At 40.3% G+C, this 22,860-nt stretch overlaps 1 protein-coding gene and 1 long non-coding RNA gene across 2 annotated transcripts in view; one reads left to right on the top strand and one right to left on the bottom strand.

Annotated features, from left to right (window-relative positions):
- LOC100539246 (activating molecule in BECN1-regulated autophagy protein 1-like) overlaps window positions 1–22,860 on the bottom strand; it is a 93,346-nt gene that overhangs the window by 57,268 nt on the left and 13,218 nt on the right. The window contains exons 4-5 of the mRNA XM_019616093.2: window positions 16,211–16,291; window positions 15,614–15,714 (exon numbers count right to left, since the gene is read on the bottom strand). Of these exons, the coding sequence (XP_019471638.1) occupies window positions 15,614–15,714; window positions 16,211–16,291 (182 nt within the window). The remainder of the gene's footprint in view (window positions 1–15,613; window positions 15,715–16,210; window positions 16,292–22,860) is intronic.
- Window positions 8,751–15,607, top strand: LOC109367745. The gene is made up of 3 exons (XR_002115134.2): window positions 8,751–10,544; window positions 13,401–13,496; window positions 15,490–15,607. It is a non-coding gene; the product is annotated as an uncharacterized LOC109367745 (long non-coding RNA).

The following is a 22,860-nucleotide window of genomic DNA, read 5'->3' as shown; positions in this document are numbered from 1 at the left end:
AATCAGCAGCCAAATGCCTGCTACTGCCTCTGCAGCTCTTACTGCAAGGATGTGTGCTTAGCACAACTTGAAATGCATGTGTCTTCTGCCAAAATACTCATCTTCAGTGGAAAAAAAGTCAGCTGTATCCTCATAGAGCACATAAATGTCTTATCAGCTACCACACTGCAATAACATACATTTTCACTGATCCAAAAAGCAGTATGCTCCCTAGAAGGATCCAAATTCCCAAGACTTAACTGTATATCAATACAATGCAAAGCTTCTAAACCAGAGGCACTTTTCCTTCTAGAAAAAGCAGCACGCAGTATTAATAAAAGCTCCAAGCACAGAAACACATCCAAATCTCTGTACTCATCAGTGAATGGAAGACTTGAAAAAATTCTTACTGTCTTTATACACATTTCAGAACTAGTTTTATTACAGCATAAACCTTGAGCATCCTACAATGGAAACGCTGTGTCAGCCCAGCAACACAAACAGAGCTACCATCACAACACGGAGAAGTAAGCTAAACACACTCAATGGATGATTACATTACACAGTTATAATATCCTGTGACCAGAGTAGGTCTGCTGAGGAAACACTTGCCTATTCTGAATGAGTACACATACAGGGAGGTTAAGATGAAATCACATCTCCTTGGAGAAAAATGCAACTCCATTAATAAGAATGCAGGTCCTGACAACTTAAATAAACTCCATATAATAAACTAACAAAGTGTCTTAGGGGAAATGGAGAGCTGACAGGTGGTATTCATGAAATATATTTTAACTGTGTGCTGCTCTCACTAAAGGCTACTATTCAGACCAGTGGGTCCCATATAGTTGCTAAATCTGCAAGCAGAATGGGCAATAATCTTGCTCTTAGAAGACAGAACAGAAGAGACATCACTAATGGAGCAATTTATGAGTTATCCCCAATCTGATGAGAAGCGAAGGAAGAACAGGAACTGGGGAAGCAAGCAGCCAGGCTAGCTGTTTCCTGGGTAAAGTAGTGAATAGGGAGACAACCAAGAAAAGCAGAAAATGCGCAAACTGGGATAAACAAAGCCTAACAGCAAACAAACTAATGGGAAGGTAGTTTAAAATTAAGCAGAGTAAAATAGAGGAAGCCTAACCTGGAAGAATGCAATGAGAAGACCACATTATTTCAGCTGAGAAATAATAAGGTGAAAGTAACCTACATTAAGAAAAGTGTTTGGCTCTTGCAATGTTTTGAATACTTTCTGATGAAGGAAGTTTTGAGGGTAGTTTGAGATGACCTCGATGACAGCAATGGAAATTAGACTCTTTTCTTATCACCATTAGATTCAATGCACTGAGCAAGTTCCATAACCTCAGTGAATACAGAGATTCAGGCTCAAGGAGTGATTGGAATCCTAGAGCAGACAAGCAGGACTGACAGTGGCCCACATGCGGCTGGTGGATAATCTGAAAGTAATAGTACAACATTTAGAGCACAGTGATTCAGCAGCAGAGCTCCCAGAAAGCAGCAGGACTTCCCCATGGAGTTCAGCATAGTTCATAACCTTGCGGCAACTTCTGTAAATCAGCGCCACAGCTGAATTCATGCCAGACAGGTCCAATTCACTGCAATTACAAAAGCAAATTCAAGATGAAAAGAGTCTGACACTTTATCCCATTATTCTACGGAGTGTTAGAAGTCAAATTCAAAGCTACATAGGGATAAACTAAGACCTAAGCTCAAAGCAGCAGAAGTACATCCCAGATACTCCACATGTAGCTCCTGGGCTGCATAACAGATAAGTATTCCAGATAGGTTTTATTTCTTTCTAGGGCAGACTTGACCTTAATCCAACTCAAATTAGTTCATAATACTACCAGAGGATACAAGCAGACGTGTCCAAGAAACTGCTATCCAATATAACCAACACTTCTACTAACAAGAGCAGAAGGAAATTCAGACAATGAAAATGGGGCAATTGCAGTTTACTGGCTTGATATAAAATTTTAAATAGTTTGGAGCAAGCCATGCTTTACTGGAGGTAGGGGTCATAAACTAAAAGGAAACTGCAGTGAGGCTCCAAGATCTCAACTTCACGGCAGGAGAGCCAGAGAGCCACATCGGCACAGGTACAGTCCAAGTAGATAAGCACTCCAGCTCAGGCTCTCAAGTCCTAGAATTCAGTGTAATGGTACAGTGCCACAGGACAATCTTATTGGGCCTCACAGGTGAGAGGGACAGCAGAACGTAGGCAGTAGTTAGCTAAAATCAGAGATGTAATGATACTGACATCAAGCTCGTCACAGCTCTGCACAGTCAGCCAACTGGAAAGGGCAGTGTCACCAGGTGCCCTGCACTTAATGCAGGGCCCTGAAGCAAAGGCATTAGAGTGCCTGCACACACTCAAAGGCAAGAACCTTGAAACAGAAGAAACTGATGGCGGAAGAAAGGTCATCAGCTAACTATCAAGAGTGATTTTTCTTACCAGTGAGAACCAGAATATCAATACAGTGTACTTCACAGGCAATGCTGCTGCATTTTCTATGGCTAGGGCCACAAGGGCTTGCACCCTGCTCCAGAGAGCTTCCTGCTTGGGAAGGCTGGGCCAGCAGCAGCTGCTAGCTGCCAGACAATTAAAAAAAAGCCATTTGAACTCTGACCTTCCCCATGCAGCAATACACTGACATTTCCAGTCAGAGCTGGCCTCTTTGCAAGCAGAGAAGCAAAGACAGGGCTTTGCCTTCAGCTTTCATTCCTTCCTGAATCAAGACAAAATACATATCTAGTGAACAAGGGGTCTTCTGTGGAACTCCAGCAGCCAAGCTGGAAATGCACTCCTCACACCACTCACATCACTTCCATGCCTTCCACAATGGGCTCAAACTCTTAGCTACACTCTCACTCATCATTCAGTAGCTTTGCCTAACTGTTCATTCCAAGGCCTACAAGATATTTCTCTCAGAGTAGAGTTACTGAATCCCTCCCCACCATAACTGTCTTCTAGTTTCTGTTAACCCTTCTGTCTTGCTATAATTTCAAGTCTATAAGCACTATCAATAACTCTTCTACTGTCAGCCCTCTTCTTCTATCCCTTAAGTCTGTCAAAATATTCCCTTCATGCTTTTCAGTGTTCTCACAAGGTGTATTTCTTTTGCTTCCTTCCTTCCAGTCATGCTCCTTACCAGATTTTGAGCCAGTTCCCATTTCACTGTAAGATATCTCTAATGAAAACTGTCAGTACTACACACATTTACCTTCTAGTATGGCACCTCAGGGAAGATGTGGCCGGCCTCCTTCATGAACCAAAAGACAGATCCTCGAACAAGATGGATGCAGCACACAAGCGACATATCACATGGATGGGTGTATGCATGCCCACACCATGAATGCTAATACGAACAATTGTTTGAAAGAAGGAAAAGTACTTCTCCCATTTAACTAAAACCCACGCCTGCAATCCCAGCTGCCTTGTCACCACCTTTGACTCATTCCTCAATCCTTCCCCTCCTCCAGCCTCCATTTTTCTATGCGCAGAATCCCAACTGCTTATGAGAAAATTAGAGAATGACATTACTTCTTCCATCTTCCTAACCTCCCCTACACCTCCTGCAACTCCTCCATCACATTCAGAAGAATCTTGCCAACCTTCTAAGCTTTCCACTTGCCCTGATGATTTTATCCTATTTCTTTTGTGCTGATTTCCACTCCTCATCACTTGTCAGTACACATTTGTACGCTCTTCTTTTCTCTCACAATACAAATATGCATTAAGTTTTTGTGTCTCTAAGTTCCTCAGGCACTGGACCACAGATTGAATGTGTCGGGTGAAAAGGGGAAATGTATTCATTGTGACCTTTGTTTTCTGCTCAGTCTTCTTTTCAGCTCTCAAATGCACCACGTGAACAGGCAGTCATTTCTCTTTTCCTGACAAACATAGTACTCATTTGGCAAAACCATCTTTCATGTCTCCAGCCCCCTTCCATCTCTCAAATACTATTAGAGCTGCTTTGCTTTCAGTGACCACTTCCTGGTCAAAGTTCAGAACTAGTTTTCTAAACGTCATCGCTCCTGACTCAGCAAAGGTCATAACATTTTTGATTCTTGAATTGCTCCTAAGTAGGCTTTCTGTGTATGACTTCCACCACTACCACACTCACCTCCCCAAAACATGAAGGACATAAATGAGTGATTATGAACATCACCACAGCTACTTCCACACCAATCTCTGCGCATACTGCCAGCTCTGACATTATCTAACTGGTCATATGCCACATCTACACTGCTACAAAACCAGGCGGGTTGAAGCAGCTTGGTACAGCTGAAATTGCATACAGTTACAGGTAGTGCTTGACGCAAGGGAAAGAGATGCAGATCAGGTTCCCCACTCAACAAGGCCTGTACTCAAAAGTCAGGCTACCAGGACACTCAGCATGTTTCAAGAGCCCACAGCACTTGTCTTCAAAGATGAATTCCTGGCTCACAGCTCTTGCTAATTTTGAATTCCTAGAAACACAGAGACTGCTGGATTTCAACTCACACAGAGCTCAGCAGGTGAGTGTCAATCTAATGCTCAAGTAAGCAAAATACAGCTTCCTGTAGCAGTGCAGACACGCACCTCTTTCTTAGTTCAAAACCAACTCTCTGTGCTCCTGTAAATAACGGAGACCATTCTCTCCTTTGTACCACCTCTGAACTAGAGGTGTACGCATTCAGAAAGGAAGGCACTGGAGGAAAGAGTATATGTGGAATACACTTCCACACTTGATTCCTGTTTGTATCTTCTTGTCTAAAATAAGTGCACAAAGTCTCCTCCGGCTTACTTCTGATCGAGTTATGAGGCAATTAAAAACTTGATCCAAGATTATATAATGCTCTCATCTTGACTAGGGCCTTTGTTTGCTGTTATGGAAATACTGCTCAGATCCTCTGCCTCATTTTCTTTAAGAATGTCTGTTTTATGCAGGACATTTACTACCTCCTGATATCACTCCCATTGTTTAACACCAACAACAAATGTAGCTTTTATGCTCTGGGAAAAGTCCTATTTCCCTAAGCTCTGCCCATTCCAAGGCCAGAACTCCTCCAGTTTCCACACAGATAGAGTGATTTCTCAGCATAGCTCACAGTAAGATAAATAACACAGGTAGAGTAAACCCACCCAGGAGGAACAAATGTGCTGCTCAAAAGCAACTCCAGAAGAGTACATACATTATCTTCCATAATTGAGGAAAATCATCAGGCCAGAAGCAGAAAACCAACTGAGTATGCTGAGGTAACAACACTATGTTTGCAGGAAAACTATCACAGCAGAATCCAATAGCAAGCAACAATCTTCAATCTATATCCTAAATGGTAAAATTTGATAACTGAGCAGTGCATCAAACAACTCCAGGATAGCAAGCAGAAGGATCCAACGACACAATCTAATCCACCTGGGAAAGGGAGCTAGAGATCAATATGCAGCATCCTTACCAACCCCTTATAAAACATACAGGTGTCTGTGAGGGTAGTTTATAATGAAGGGTAATTAATTTGGTTCAAGGTTTGCTCTCCCCATCATGCACAAAATGTGTAACCAAAATGAGAATTATTGTCTGCAAAGACAACAACAGTCTAATGTGGAGGGTCACTGAGAAAACCCACAGCTCCACAACTCTGCACACAGATCTCAACAGGTTCCCTGCTTTCCCTCCTTCATGAGTGGGGGTGATCTTTTTATTAAAAAGAAAGAAAGAAAGAAAGAAAGAAGCAGTGAGCTATGGGAAAATAATTTAAGGATAAGTGAGCTTTACCACCCACAAAGAGACATGTCCCCAAGGGGCCTTCACCGCCCACAAGATGATGAGCGCTTCTGCAAAATCTTACCCCTTCTGATATAATGGTATCTAGAAATTCATCACTTTAACAATGCATACAAAAGGAATCAGCTAGCACCCTTCATTTTTAAGAGCATCATCATTTCTTCCCAAGCTACGTTTCTTGCCTTTCTAAATCTCAAAGCCAGCTTTAGCTTTCCAGTCACCAAAACAATAAAAGAAGGGCCGGCCTGTATCAGCAAATATTATGTACAAGCTCTCTCACATTCAGTACTCACTTCTGTCACAAGGCACTTGAGCAGACTACAGCATGTGAAATGAGGCTACTGGGGCCTCCTGCCTTGGAGTCATAGGAGACATCTAGTTGAGGCTATCACATAGACCAGAAACTGTGGGAAGAGTTCCTACTCTCAAACTCCTCCCTGAGTTCAGGGAACAACTCTGCTAGTTAAACACTTCATCTACTGAAAAAAAACCGAACCGTTTCAACAATTAACTGCCAAAAGGTAGGTGGTGAATTTTATTGAGAAATAAACAGAAAACCCAACTCTACCAATACCCAATGTCTGCTGTTTGTTTCCACTCTAAATTAGTCTGCATTTTTTTTATTCCTTTTGTCTCTAAACTGTGCTCTATCAGAAACCTTTCCCCCACTTTGGTATATCTAGACCAATCAAACAGCTATTACCCACTACTTCTTTGTTCAGCTAAGTTCATTATGGTTACGTCACTCTGCACCTGAAGTTTTCCTCAGCAGATTCTTTCTTCAGCTACTTTGAGTCCTTCTAAAGCGCAGAGAAAAGTTAAGTAGATTTGCACACACCTAGAATAGTGGTACTAAGACCACATAAAAAGACAACAATTTCATATTGTCTGTTTTATTGCAAGGTTTTAGAGCTACATAATCATTACAGGAATTCGTGCTCCCCTCGATCATCACAGGGAATAAAGCAAATGCGGGAAAGATCTATTCACCAAATCAACAGAGATTACCACAAGTCCAATTTTACTGCTTGCAATCAGATGCAGACTGATTCTTTGAACAACCAACAGCAACAGACCAGTAACAATGAACCACACTCAACAGCTGGCTCGTTTGAAGTACATCTTGCCTCCGGCCCAGGGTCATAGCACAAAAGCTGCTTCCTTTAACTGCCCGAAATCTTCCCCATTGTTTCAGTCTAATTCGGGGATTTGAGTACCATACTGTTCCTGTTTGAAACGCACTTCCAAAAACGCATATGGAGGCCTGTGTACCAGGGCTGGTAACAATAACAGTACAATTGCATCCCTCATCTCTTCTGGGAAATGTAATCATCGTAATCATCCCTCTAACAGAATGGCAAAAGTGTAATTAGCACTTTAGGGCTCTGTATTTGGGACCTCATAACCCTTTAGCAGAATCTTCTCCTATGAAGGATTGGGAAGGACAAAGCCATAAGCATTTCTGAAGCAAAAACTCCTCTCCTGGGGCAGCATAACCAAGGACAACACATCAAAAACATCTCCACAACTCCTGAAATGCAGCCAGTCACAGACAACATCTGGCACACTTGAGTAAATGCAGATCATCTCAACTACTGCTAATCTCAGTGCAGGCACATTTCCAGATCCTAGCCAAAAATCCCCTGACACCTAACTCTTCATTAAGCATATCCTGTAAGACAAAGGGGTCTGCACTCACTCTGACTGGAAAAGTTGTTCTTGTTTTAATTTGCATTTGCAAATAAAATTGTAAGTTATGCTTATAACATATAGCAGCTAATCCACACCACCTTTTCCTATAGACACATGCTGTGTAAGTGGGGGATTGAACGGTTTTAGGCTTTTTGGTTCAGCTTACCAAAAGGAAAATGAGACTCTTGGCACTAAATAAGTATCCCCACAGAAGGCCAGTAACACAGCTTTCTCCAGTAAGGCTCGCACCTTCAGACAATCCTTGAAAGAGTCAGAAGTCCTCTGGAGTCATCAATGTCTTACAACAGGATATCCCAGTACATACAACTAGAAGCAGCTGTACCTACTCCTTCAAATAGAACTCCATTCCCACATACAGTGAGCCCAAACATCATTTCACTGCTCTTGTGTACTCCACGATTCAGAGAATCTCTGAAGGTCAATGACGGAAAGGATCTCTGGAGATTCTCTTGCTCATTGTAGGCTGAATTTCCTGGCACTGCCACTCTGCCAAGTAGTATTTACCCTCTGGAAGCAAGGCAATTCCCAAAGGAGCATGCTCCATACAAACCAAACAGCTGCTGCTTTTCCTCCTCTCGTGGTTCCTTCTTTCTTAGTTTGTTATACCACCTCTAATGCTTTCACCTTGTCCCTTCCACTTCTCTTAAAGATATTTTTTTCTGCACCCAGCTGTCAGGGCAGGATGCAACCAGCCTAATTTCAGGCATCTAAAGGTACCCACAATAGAAGGGTACTCTTCCCAAGTTCCTTATTTAATCAGTGATAAATACACTGGCAACTCCACATAGGATTTAAAGCACCTAAGTTCAGCTCCCTCCAGATGATGAATCAGAGCAAAATCTTCTCTAACTGTATAGGAAGCTTAGTTTCCCAAGTCAGATGACCAAAGAATTACAGTGTAAGTACTCCCTACAGTGCAAGCTGTGGATTCTCATTTCCAACTGACTCATATTCCCTATCAATTAACACATTCCCACTTAGCAGATTGAGATGAACTGCAGGTTAAGGTGCAAAAAACAGAAAGGGAAGACAAGAACAAAAAGGACTAAGCAAAAGCAAGCTTTAAAATGATAATAGCACTATTTTGACTCTTCGGTTGCACCTTTATTCTGCAGTATTTAAAAGCCATTTTTAACATGTCCTGTGCTTGGGCATGAAGAGGCAGCTCTTACTGTATAAAAACAATGACATACATATATTTTATTACAAGTTTATTTTAGAAATTAAACTGGTTTTAGAGACTGCGTATGAGCCTCAAGACTACTCTGGTCTCTGCAATCAAGCAAAGGTTTCTCCTAAAATGATTATTCATTTTATTCTGATGCGAGTTCGTTCCTTCTGCCCTTCAGTCTCAAAAGCTTTGTATTCTTAATACCCCAACCAAAACACCTCATTGTAAATGTTCACAGCTGGCAACGCAGAAGTTTCTGTGCCCACAGAGTACCTCTGCCTCTAAATGGAAGAAGCAAGTGAACAGAGGCATTGAACAAGCAGGGTGTTACGAGCAGACAGTCAGATTAACATTCTTCCATTCCAGCACACAACACACCCTGACACTTTCTTGCTGCCTATACTTTCTGTATGTGACATCGTACGGTAGAGGCTGATACCAAAACATGAATGAGTAACCACATGGATCTTCATCATGAAATCTGACAATTTGGATGGGAGGAAAAGGCTAAGTAGGAACAACATACACAACCTTTTCTTTTATATAAATGTATGATAAGACTACAGCATGAGAAAGGAGCTGCTGGACTGCCAATTAAGGCACAAGAGTTGGGAAGAACAAGTTCACTGGTGTCTTGCAAAACAGTAAGAAACGACTGATGTACAATAAAGATAAACCTGTAAGGTCTAAATATAGCATCTATATATATATAGATATCAATATAGCTAAATGTCCCCTGTGTAGCCACAAAAAGTTACATAATACCAGCTGGTTTCTAAGTTTGTTTTTCTTTAGCGATTACATTCTGGGAGAGGGATTTCATTTGAAGAATATTTACCAGAAAGTTTGTTTTCTGACCACAGTCCTGAAGTGGTAAGGCATTGCAGCCAGTGCTGCAGAATCTATAAAGGAGAAGTCAATGCTGGATCTAATACTAAGATACAGTTCACTCACAGACATTCATCACTGGCTTTTTATGTTAGCTTGCTCCTGCCTTTTCATCTAAGACAACTCCATGAATTTGGCTGAGCATCCTGATCTTCTACTCCTTTTCACAATAGACAGATCTGTAGAACAACACAGTCAACGAACATAGATAACATTCTGCTTCTGTTACAAGTCTGTTGGGTACTGCTTAACACGAAAAGATGTGAGCCTTTTGAGTCACCTCATTCTCTGTGGTCTCTCTACAGGCTTGTCACTGGCCAATAAACGTAAGAAGCTTAAAGCATACCTCAGTGTTTTTTTTTTTAATTGGAGACCTGTAGATATCTATCACCTTCATGACAGATTAGAGAACTGTTTACATTTTTTTGTGGAAATACAGCCTCTCACCCAGAAATATAAAGAAGAGAGGCTGTAGCATTGAACTGTAGACGTATAAAGTAGCTAGAGCAGGGAGTGAAAAGCGTGCTTTTGAGGAATTGAGCAACATTCTTCTCAGAGAAAGTGGAGTACACACCCGCTAACAGTGAGAAAAACAGGGGTACAGGAACAAGAAGGAAGTATTTTCCAATCAACTCTTGATGACCTTTTAGAGTTTGGTCATCTATTTCTGTTCTACCTTGTACAGTTCTGGATTACTGCAAGTACATTTAAAAGGTGAGGGCACCTCAGAATAGAATTCACAGTTCATTATGACACTTGGAAGCAACAGAACACAGGTCAAGAAAACTTAGCTATGGGAGGCATTCACACCTGTGATGCCAGAGGAACTGGAGAATCTAACTGCAGTACTGTTTCCAAGGCAACCAAAGCAGCCTCTTATCACGATCACTTTTACCATTAGAGCATAAACGAAAGGTTACTGGGTAAATTCTAGTAGCAGCAGCAACAAATACTCTTTCTAATAGTCTGTGTCAGAGGCTCATCAACATCCATTTTAACTCATGGTGAGTTAGAGTCATTCACTTGTATTTGAACAAGTGAGCTCTTAACACAGCTATAGTGCTAACAGATTGGGAACACATAGTAGGAGACATCATTGGGTCATTGTCTTAATTCTTATTAGGAAAACTATCACGACCTCATACAAATCTTCCTGTCACAGAGAAAAGACAATATTTACACACCATCTTAGCCAATTTTTATCTAAGCAAAACTTCAAATGCTCTAGCTATTGTGCCTCAATAGTTTCTGGCAGAAGTACAGAAACCAGGAGCTGAGCTTCTGCATCGCTCAAAGACATACAACCTGGAATTCTCCCAGGGATACTAACTTTGAACAATGGGACAGTTTATGTGATTTTGCGAAAATATCATCTGGGTACTATATGTGAAGTACAACAACCCAAATCAAAGGCAGCTGTCAACATTACAATACTACTAAGTTTAAGACGACCAATTTCACCTACAGCTTCAGTCCTATTCCACTGCAAGAGATTTGCTTTGTTGGCACCTAAATAGAGAGATCCAAAACTGCACCATTAGCACTCTTGTAGTAAGTTATGTACTGAACAGGGATAAGTTATGGAAAAATATGTAATACCAAGATTATTTTTTGCAAACGTGTGTTTAGTCTCTGGTCTGAATCTATTACCCTAAAATAGCAAGGAAAACACTCAAAACCTGTAAATGTAGATTGTCATTCAGGGCCATTCAGCCCTTAAGTTATTCTGAGTGTGGATTTCCCCATGAGATGGAGAACTTTGAGCAACTGTGCTGAATTGCGTTTCAGTAGATAAAGTCTGGTGGCAAAGTCAGAACACACAAACACAGTCTGTATCCACACATTGAAAAATCTTTTATTTGTTGAGATGCGCATAACTGAAAGTTGTCTATTAAACCAAGGCAAGGTGAGAAAGAAGCATTTCTAGTAAAATTTCATATGAAGATCTCCTGCTGATTAACAGGAACATCAACAAACCGGCATCTGTGTCCATTTTTAGGGTTCCCTGCAAAGTTCCTTGGCAAAAACTGATTTTCTTCCTCTGAGTTTGCACTAAACTGAAACCAGTGCCGCCTTTATTTCACTGTAATACCTGCATGTCTTTGTCCATCCTGAAATAGTCAAATAATTACTATAAAGCCTAAAGGAAAAACTCACACAGGCAAAAGAGGCTAGAAGCACTTCAGTAGGAATGAAGGGGACTTGTATTTAAATATAAAGAATATAAATATTTACTCATTTTTAATAACATATTAGGACCTACATTTGACTACAATTAGATGCCAAAAAACCATCCATGACTTGGTTTTCAACCTACTTACTGTCCTGCTCACAGTATGACTAAGGATGAAGAAATCTGCAAACAAAATACTAGACAGAAGTCCTCAGCCTCAAGGAAAAACATAAAAAAAAACAACAAAAAAAAAAGCAGTAGGAGGTGGTAAACAACACTGAGCTGTGTCTTCCTTGATCCGAAGCCAGGCATGTTATGTTGCTGAACTCTGCCACAGCACTAACTCCCATTAAGAAACGTGTAACCTCATCCTGCAGAATGGCTCTTTGGTCTCTCATGGGAGGCACAAGTGCCTATCAGAACAAAAAGAAAAAACACACTCTGCTGGTTAGACTAGAAGACAAACAGTCCCAAGACAGTGTAGTCCATCACATGAAATAGGTCAGTCCTATTGAATACAAAGCCAAAATGTATTTATCGCTTTCACTGACTCTTTAAAAAAAATTCCAACTAGTTTTCACTGTATGGTCTCCAAGGAGACATCCATAACTCCATCATCTATGTCAGTTCAATAAAGAGAGAAGAGTCCAAAGGGCAGCTTACAGCTCACACTACCAAGAGTATCAGAAGAGCTACCAAATGAACTCCCAGATTTTTGATAAGTCTTGAAATAAAATGAGAATGTGGAAGACTGAAAATTTGTGTTATATCAGTATTTAAAAAGGCTGAAATAGGATGAGACATGTCAGTCTTGTCAGCCTGACATCGATTCCAGACAAAATAATGAAAAAGCTGATATAAGACTCAGTTAATAAAGGATTAAAGGAGGACAGTGTAATTACTGCCAATCAACATAGACTTTACAGGAAAATATAACTTGTCAAACTACCAACACTTTTTGGTGTGATTACAAGTTTGAATGCTACAGGTAACAATGTTGATGTAATAGATTTCCATACAGTGTTTTACTTGGTGCCACAAAACACAGTGATGTAGTGTATCGTATCTGCTAACGTAAGGATCTATGTTGCACCAGTAGATGACTGGGGAAGGATGGTGCTATAGGGAATTGTTTTTGTTCCAATGCTATATGCAAATTAGGTTGCTGGCATGAATATCTGTCATGTTGACTAGTACCCTTTAATTCCCCCCACCTTGAGCCCCCATCTGCTTTACCCATCTGTTGTCCTTTGCTACCTTCACCTGGAAATGTTTTTGGAGCGGGGACGGCTGCATGTCCCTTACTAGTACAAGAGTATCTAACCCTGACCTAAGCCTTGCCTGACATCTATAAGACCTCCCATGCCAACAATGCCATGCTGTCAAATCCACAGTGTGGTTGTTGAGCTAGCCCATCTGCTTAGATAACTCATTATTTCGGGCAGTTCGTTAAAGACTGCATTTATTCACAAGACACTCTCTCCTAGCATGGAACTACTGTCTTTAAGAGTTGCAGAAGAACAGCATTTAAGAAGAGAAAGTTGCTCATATAAAGCAGAAATCTGAAAGTAAATGTGGACAGAACTTGACAGTAAGAAATTTGACACTAAGAAATTTAGTCAGTACAATACAAAAAACACAAACCCTTATGATCTGTCTGCTTCTTTTATTTCCTCTCCTCATACAGCAATAAATGGGACAGGGGACTGGAGAAGAGTAATCAAGAGCTCCCATGAACACATGGCCACAGAAGTCTATGCCAGCTTTTTATGCAAGCTGTCAGGTTAGATATTTGTTTTCTGGCATCTTTTTCAAATCCTGTAGTGGCTGCATAAGAAATACATTTGGCATTTATGGATTTAAAAAAAAAAATAAATCAGAAGTAATAGTCTGGATGCACCATAGCATAAACAGTTTAAGGCACTGAAGTTTTGATTAGCCTGATTTAAGTGGAAGATGATTGATTTTTCCTCAGCCAAGCCTGGCAACCTCACCTGTGATTGCCAGGCCAGGGTTAAAGTATTCATAAGTTTTTTCACTATGGTAGTGAAGAAAGAACTACCGCTTTGGCAAGGGGTAACTAGAAAAGAAGGCACACTGTCTGCAATGCAACTTTCAACAGCCCCAAAATAAAGTACAAAAAATGCCAATGCTGCTGACTGACCTAATGACCACAAGAAATTCTCAATTCCACAACTGCCACCTCGTTTTCTAGTTCTCATCCTTCACACCTCCACCTAATATTTACATCTTCAACTTTCCTGGCTTCTGTAACACATTCACATGGTTTTGAACGCAAGTGTAAAAGATTTTGAAAGCTGAAAGTGTAGGTACAGACCAAAATAAACAGAATGCTGAAAATAAAGTATGACAAGGAATTGCTGCATTAGGAGAATTACTTTTATATTTAAGTCAGTGAAAGTCTTCATTTGGAATCCCAGCTATTTCCAGTGTGAAGTACCAGAACACTGCAGCAGCCAATAAACATTTCCTAAGTATATTCTGCACAGTACTATACAGAAAAGATTGGTCTTGTAATCACGGAGCTTCCAGCAGACAACTTCCATCTCCTTTTGTTAATCTTGGCATGCATGCTGCAAACAGCAAATGCGCATTTTCAAGCTCAAATTCCCTAAAACGTGCAAGGAGAAGAAGCCAGGCTGCTTCCCAGTCACTAAGGAATAGGCAGACTATGAGGAGGGCTGGAAGAGGGTTGAAGGCAGCTGTCCCCTGCAAAGCTGGGCTACAGAAAAGCTCTGCAGTGTTGCCTGGCAGCAAGTAATTATCTGCCAGTGTGCTGTTTCCATGTGCCAACAACCGAAGCCCACACAGGCAGCCGGCATAGGAAAGTACATGCGTCAGCTAAAGCTTCAGGCTAATTCCACTGTTTCCTAATAAAAAATAGCGGAGGTGCTTTGAAGCCTAATCTATTGCAACAAGGTCTATGAACCATACATTAACTCAGACAAAAAACAACCACAGACAAAAATCCAGGAGATGTTTCTTGCGCTTAAGAGCCAGAAATCAAAGACAAGACCCTTGTCTTACAAAATGAGCCATGCAAAAACCACAGCTCCACACGTGAACAATTGGGAAATTTCCAGTGTAGACACAACACGGGTTAGGCATAGCTGATCATAGCTTAGGATAAGCTAAAGGTCTCTCAAGAGTCTGTGCGACCCTTACAGCACTACTTTCAGTGATGAAATTGCCTTCAAACAGGAAAAATGCACATCCTGGCCTATCTGTCCATACTTTGTCTGTCGCCCTCCCTCAAGCTCCAAGATGCCTTCCCTGCACTTGGGTTAATTACAGAGCAACTCAGAATCAGCAAAAAGAGCACCCTCAAGAGTTATGTCATCCAGAACCACTTCATTCATGAGCTACAAGAGTGTGTCAACTCTTGTTCCCTTCCACACCCCTCCCGCCTCTGCATGCCCTTCAAGGCTCCCAAATGCCTGTGCACCATATGTGGTGGCAGCCTAGCTTTTTAATGCACACTTATTAAGATCCTAATTGAATCCTGCATTGTCTTGTGTGCATCTTGCCAGCCAGAACATGAGCAAGGCACCCTATAATTCAATTAGAAGGACCTGCAGCAAACTGATCATTAGTCTGTCAGGTTGTTAAGTAAAAGACATCTAGAAATAGGGAAGGAAGCTAAACAAAGACAATTATTAACAGCACCCCTCCCCAAATCACGCTGACAATCCCAAACACATCTAAGAGGAATGGAAGCTGCCATCAGGCCCTAACAGTCCTCTCTCTTGTTTCAGGGGACTTTAAACATCAACAGTTGGAATCAGCCTTTTCCCGATGGGTCTTCTTCTGCACAGATTCATGAGAAAAAATAACAATAACATAAACAACAACTTCAAACCAAAGAAATCTCTTTGTTACCTGCCAAAACCCTGTTGACAGAAGAATGAGTGGCCAAACCAGGCTGTCCCCTCTCATGGAAAATTCCAGCATAAGGCAAATACTCTGGCAGCAAGAAGCGTCTGAAACACAGAGACTGTAAATGTACCTGAAGACACATCTCAGTATGTTACAGCAATTGCTTTGAGGAAACATGACAAAATCTCAGCACATTATAGCAGAAGGAAGACTTGGACTCCTCCGCTTATCAGGCCACTTCACTGCTTGAAATGAATGGCAAGTTACAGATTAGATCTTCCTCTGATCAATGTGGCTTTGAAGTCACCATCAAGCAAATCCCTTACCTCCCACAATAGCTTCCTAATCTTAAACCAGCAAGTCTCACTAGGAATTTCCCATCAGATTCTTTTTATCCTCCTATTATGTCCAAACATGCAGGTAAGAAACGCTAAGATCAGTGATGATGCTAATATGCCATCTCAGGAGTTCCACAAATTCCCAGCCAAGAAAACAGCAGCCTGGCAGAAGAAAATCAATCTGAAAGTACCATAGAGTTGTACTGCAACTAGCTCCTCTAGGATTTTCACATCCTTCTATTCTTACAAGTAGAACCCTTACCTTGGGACAAAGCGCCCCAGCGATGGTGCGGACATACGGGCATTACGGGGAGCTCGGTGCCTGGATCGATCTCCGTTGTCCCTTCAGCAAAAGAAAAACAAAAAAATTGCACATTGAAAATACAATGTAATAAAGTATTCTCCATGAACGGGGAGGGAAAAAAAAAAAAAGCAATGTCAACTAGTCATCTTGAGGACACTACTGAGCTTTAATGGTTCTCTTGCATAAGTCGTATGCTTCTTATGTTCCAAATTCATACAGTTCATTATACCAGAAATGTCTGATAGCTTTGCATATAATTGCCTAATACACAGTTTCCTCATTGTTTGTCAGTGTCTCAAAAGCATCAACAAAATCACAGTCAATTAATTAAAGTCAGTGTCCAAATAAATGAATCTGAAACCTTGTGATTTGGACCATGAGAACAAAAGCAAGCACACCACAATCGTGAAGAAAATGTTCTTCTAGCCAAGGACATCTGTAACATTTCACCTGTTCATTTCCAGAAGTTCTAGCTAAGGAACATCATCTGCAGACTCCTTCTGAGCTCTCTCCCTTCAAAGTCCAGCTTAAGTGCCATCACAACTTAAAATAAATCTCACTTTTCACAAGCTTTTCCTTTGAAGTCAGAAATGTTAAGTGGTATCAGAAAAACCATACCTCTTCAAAAACCTCTCATTCTGTTTCACAGCAAGTGACTATGCCTCAAAGAATGAGGTGAAAGGGCTTAGAAACTTTTGTCCTACAGTAGGTACAGGAAAGCCTTCTTCCCCATAACAGTACAAGACAAAAAAGGCTCCCAGAGCTGCTGTGTGGAATTGCCATCCTTGGAAGTCCCAAGCCAGAGCTAGACAAAGTCATGACTGATTTTGATAAAAGCAACCCCACATCAAGCAGGAGCCAAGACTGAAGGACCTCCAGCAAGCAAAATTCCTGACGCTGCATTCATAGATGTCAGAGTGCCTGACAAAACGACACTCCATCACTGAGCTGAGTTCTGAAACAGATCTTCACAATGCTTTACGCTTTCAGTTCAGAAATTTACTCTCTGCATGACTTTGCACAAGCAGTATGTTCTCCTTGGATTCCAGACCCCCATCTGTCTGCAGTTCTAACTGCCCTCCTCCCAAGCAGCTGTGGGGAGAATATTACTTACAAACCCCTAGAATCACTAAAAAACTAAATACTCCTTATGTAACACACTAGCAATGCATTCCTAACCCTCTCCAGCAAGTTGTGCATGTGGTTGGGATTGTTTTCTTCTTTTTTTATTTTGCTTTTTTAAAGTCAGTGAGCAAGAAATGTGGGCTGAGAAGAAAGTCCATTGCATGGCTGTTTCCCACACACTTGAGGAACCAAGAACACAAGAGCAGAGGTTGTTCTGCAAAGTTCATTAGCATTTCACGTTATTTCACCAAAATAAAATCTAAATCAAAGCTCAAAGCATCAATTTCTCCTCCTGCTGCAGAAGCAGCATTTGCTGTTCACAGCCAAAGCCACACCTCTCCCTGAGGTTTCTGTGAAACCAGCAGGGGTTCCTGAAATCAGCAAAATAAAAGATGCTGCTGATCTTTTATCAGAAGCCTCCACTCTATTAGGAAGCAGATCAATAACAGAAGAAATATTGAGAAGTCTGAGTGCTGACATTCCAACTTTTCCTGCTAAAGAGAAAAGGCAAAAGGAGACAGCAAGCATCCTGCTCCAGATCCTGCCACACAGTAAGAGCTGGTGAAAGTCAGACAAGAAATAGAGATTTTCTTTTCTTTTCTTTTTTTTCTAAAGAGGTCACGTAGTAGTTTTTGAAACTATGCTGATATGCAGCCCTGGGAGAACAAAAGCCAAATGGTTTTCAGGATCCGTACTTGTTTTGGATATCTACTGGAATCACAAGATGCTCTTGTAACAGATAAATAAATGCAAGAGGAACAACAGGATTACAGCTGTATAACTACCCAGATAATCTCTGCAACAGGCTCTTCAAAAGGAATGAGGAACTAGCTCTTGCAAGCAAATTTAAAAAGGTGAAGGTGCAAAGTTTCCCACAGAAGAAAGCAAGAGTACTTAAGCAACTAACTCTGGTGTTTTAAAATGGGACTAACCAAAGTTCCATAGAAACAAATTAGGACACATGCTGTCTGATGAAATGGAGTGGAAGATGGGAGAACTCAAATGGGAGAAATCCTTTACTGTCTCTGTTTACGTAAGCCCCTCAATACAAGAAGTCAGAAAGGTTAAAAAAAGGCTATATTTTCTTCAGTTTTCATCACAACAGACAGCCTCTAGAGATTCAGAATAAAGCAATATACTTTTAAGACTCCTTTAAAAATTAAAATAAATAAATAAAATTTAACCCCCCACCATTTTAACTACCACTACCCTGTAACTTATGCAACAGGATTCAGAATAAGAGACTATCCTGTGAGAATGCTAAAATTTCCAAGTACCAGAATGGAAGCATAAGATACACTCACTTAGCTGTTTGTGTGAAAAGGGAATATTACCAAACATCACTCTGAATCACTAATTTACAGAGTCATTTATATCTAAACTCCTATACTCAACGTCATGTAAGAGTTTTTGAGCATCTACTGCTGTAAAGCTAGAACAGCTGATATTACTCTGGTGCCAGCTGAAGATTATTTCTGCACCTTCTAAAAAGGAAAATAAAAAGCTCTACCGATCAGTAAAGATGGGTGGCACTTTGTGTTATTTCTGTACTACACACTGCCTGCTGACAGAGGGAGGAGAGCAGATGTTAGATTGACTGCAGTGCCAGCGTGAAGCGCTTCTGCAAGAAACTAAAAGCTTCCTACAAAGTTCTCTAAAGTAGGAGTAAAAACCACATGTTCCACTTCCTACCTAATGTCAACTACCTATAGACTCATTCAGCTGATTATTTGCAGTGGATAGTTTAATTAACATAACCTGAAAAGATAAATCCCTCAGTATATTTGTACTCATAAGCTTCCTCTGAAAAACGACCCAACAGCTTCCTTGCAAAAATAAATGAAACCAATTTGTCACGGCAAGTGCTGTAACAGGGTTGTAAAGTCTCTTGGAATATCCTCTGCTCTCAGTGCACCAGCAAAAGCAAATGGCACAGGGAAACTTCTGAAGAAGAAATAAAACCAGACTAGTTTGTCTGAGGAGGAAAACTGCGAACACCAAGAAATAGTCAACAAACTTAAAGGGCCTGGCCCAGAATTCAGGTTACAGATAACTTGCTTAGATCCCAGCATGGAATAATTGAGAACAGCAACATGATGAGTAAGAGTTGGTAGGAGAAAAACAGCATTAACACAGCAAGGAGCAGAAAGAAAAAGGAACGTTCCTATACATTCAAGAAGGCTTGTAAAGCTTATGGAACAGAAGAAGGATGAAAGTTTATATAAACTGGATTTCTTCTTGATACTTTCCTTGCTGGTTGACTGAAGTACATAGAATGGAGTGGAAATGATGGCTGTGAAAACAGATATATAGGTGCTAAACTATGCATTCTAGAGCTTGGAGAATAAAGGCTTTCTTTCTCATGTAATAACTCTGCTACTGCATTAATAACAATGTATACAGAAGTCAAGATCATCAGAAAAAGGAAAAAAAAAAAGGTTTTGCTTTTCAATCTTGGCAATGGTAATCTTTAATATTTAGAAACTGTTGTATTAGGAAGTGAAATTAAACACACAGCATGGAATTCTAATGCAATCTGCCGTCCCTTTGTAGTCAACATTAAAACTCCCACTGCCTACATTGCCAACAGAATTAGGTCAACAAGGACCATTTTAAAAAGCCATTTAATTATCAGAGCCAGTACCAGTAAAGTCACACAAGCATGAAAGAATCAAATTATGCCAAACCAAGCCAATTGTTCCATATTTTTGGCATTTTACACTGCTTCATCTGATCAAATTTAAAATGCTAAATCAATTTCTATTACAGAGGTTTCTGCACTTCATTCTGATGCTATATAACTGGTAAAATGGCATCTACAAATATCTTGAAGCGTTGGCACTGGATTCAGTTACACCATTAATATAACACAAAGAAAAGCTTTGTCAGAACTTCAAACGAGGCCTAGCAGTTGTCTAAGACTGCAGCAGGTTACTTCAGAGGAATCAGCAGAGTAGCATAAAGACCATATTCAGAGCTCAGAAGAGGTTACCAAAAAGTACTGTTTGGCTTTGGAGGCTGGCCAAAACTCACCCAGGTCCTTTAGAGAGAGCACACTTACAATGTCAATAAAATGGCCATGAAGAAGAAACAGAACCCATATAGTTCACAGGATTCTTTGAGGATTTGGATGGAAACAGATGACTTATACTGTGAAGGACATACTCACAAGAGCTGCATAGGACAACATGATAAAGCACATTATGTTTCATCAAAGGTACAAAGAAAAAAGAGCGGGGGGCACATTTTGTTTGCTAGTGGTTCTAAGAACATGTCAACCACTTCCTAGCACCATTACTGATGAGTAAGAGATATGCAGCATTGCAAGCTGACAGTAAATTAACTACTGGTTTTTACAACTGAGAAGATCAAGACATCAGAAAATGTTAGAACTTCAGCTTTTTTCTGCCTGATCTTGCAAGATCCTGAGCATCTCCTGCAAACTGAGAAAACTAGAAGCATTTCTAGGAAATAAGCTCTCAAAATTGAGAGGTAAGCACAACATAAACAAAACCTTGACGATCTCAATATTTCAGTAAGATACACATATCTTAGAAGATGAAAGTCACAATGCAAGTTGCTGTAACTCTGCAGAAAGACATGGTAGCTGGAATAACATGTTCTGGATCAATGAGGTTGGCTGGTCTCTTAAAAGCTTACAGTTTCCACCCTACAGATGCTATTTTACTCATAATTCTTAAGTCTTGAGAAATGGGTAAACTCAACCCAGAAAAAGAAGGCCATCCTACTTATGACTGAGGACCACAGCATCTTACCTAAAAACAGGAACACGTTTAACAGAAAAGATTCAAGACAATATCTGAGTAGAGATTTCCGGCATATGTAGGTACAAATAGGTAAGTATGACACACTGGGTATATTAAAAAAGGTAACAAATATCAACATTCACAGACTTTAAAAGGATGAAAACTTTGATTTAAATGAATGTACAATCTCAAAGATTAAAAGCATAATCTTTTCTACCTGATTTTGTAAGGTATGACCATTACCAAGTACTTAGAACAAAAGAAGTACTTAGAACAAGAACCAAGAAAAATTAAGCAAAAAGAGGCATACACCACCCTATAAGCTTTTCCTGGCACTAAGTGTATTTGGACCATGGAACAGATTCTCAAATGTAACATCAGAAGTCCAACAAAATTGAAGAATAAAAACATGAAAGAACAGCACTGCTGCCCATCTAGAGAGGTAAGGAATAGAAGAGATTATTTACATAGCTACTTAATGAGGTAATCGATGAAGAAGTTAGGTAAGTCACTCAAGACATAGTGCCTTTCCATTTTCTTATGTTCTTCTGAAGGCTTAAATATCAGTCAAAACAAGCAGTTTTTTCAAGAAAAGTTTTCTCTGGTGTTCACATCTACTTATCAACTAAAACTTAGTAACAGCAATGGTATCGTAGATTGCTGTGTTACTAATGGCTCTCCTGTCTAGAGGGAAACAAAACCTCCAGCCTTGATTACCTTTTAAAGGTCCATTCTGAGGGAAATGTATTTACAAGATTAAAAATGGCACTTCAGAGGATGAAGTGTTTCAGATAAGCATCACATAAGAGAGGATTTGTCACTCGGTCAAGAGAAATAGCAGCACTTTCCTGTTGAACACTGAGGATTAATTGCTTCAGAGAAACACTAATTTCAAATCACAACAAAGCCCTCTTATCCAGGAGCAGAGCAGGTTTCCAGTTGACTCTATTCTAATCACCTCACTATGTGGTGGAACTTTCAAACAGATAACACCTTATCCTAAAAGGTGTCATACTCCATAGCTACATTGAATCCTTAGAAAATAGAGGCTGGACAGAGGTAGAGAATCCCTACACCACAGCCTAGAACTGACACTGGAGTACTGAGGAAACAACTGTATTCAATGTTTTATTAAAAAGAAAAAAAGATCACCTAACATTACAATTGCCTTTCTTTGGAGACCCTTTAACTGGGCATTTTCAAGCACTTGAACATGAATATGGGTAGTGAAAGCACACTACAGCTAAATCTAATCACTTCACAACTGCTGCTCATTCAATATTTTGTACAGCAAACACATAACAGCTGCCCCATTGGACTTCAGTACTGGAATTAAGTGTCAAAAGCAAGCACTAGCTTTTTTTTTTTTTTAGTAGAATACATTGACTATTACTATGCTACTCTTCCAAGAGAAATAGAAATGAAAACATAATCGCACAACACAACTGTCAGTTCTACGGGTTTGCAGAAAGCTAACCACAGCCTGCTCTGTATATCAGCAACAAAAATGCTTCCTTAATCACTCAACACCAGACATCATTTACCAGGTGACCTTGTCTGAATTAAGAGTTTCAGAGACAGAAAGCAAATGCAAAAAGAAAACAATGAATGTAACTTCTAAATAGCTTAAGTTGCAGAAAAACTCAGAAGGGTGAAGGATCCAGTCTTGACGTGAAGACTGTTTCAAGAAGCCCAGGCAACACAAAGTGTGGAAAA

This window comes from Meleagris gallopavo, chromosome 5 (assembly GCF_000146605.3).
Source record: "Meleagris gallopavo isolate NT-WF06-2002-E0010 breed Aviagen turkey brand Nicholas breeding stock chromosome 5, Turkey_5.1, whole genome shotgun sequence".
Classification (NCBI taxonomy): Eukaryota; Metazoa; Chordata; class Aves; order Galliformes; family Phasianidae; genus Meleagris; species Meleagris gallopavo.
This window is presented reverse-complemented; position numbering and strand designations above follow the sequence as displayed.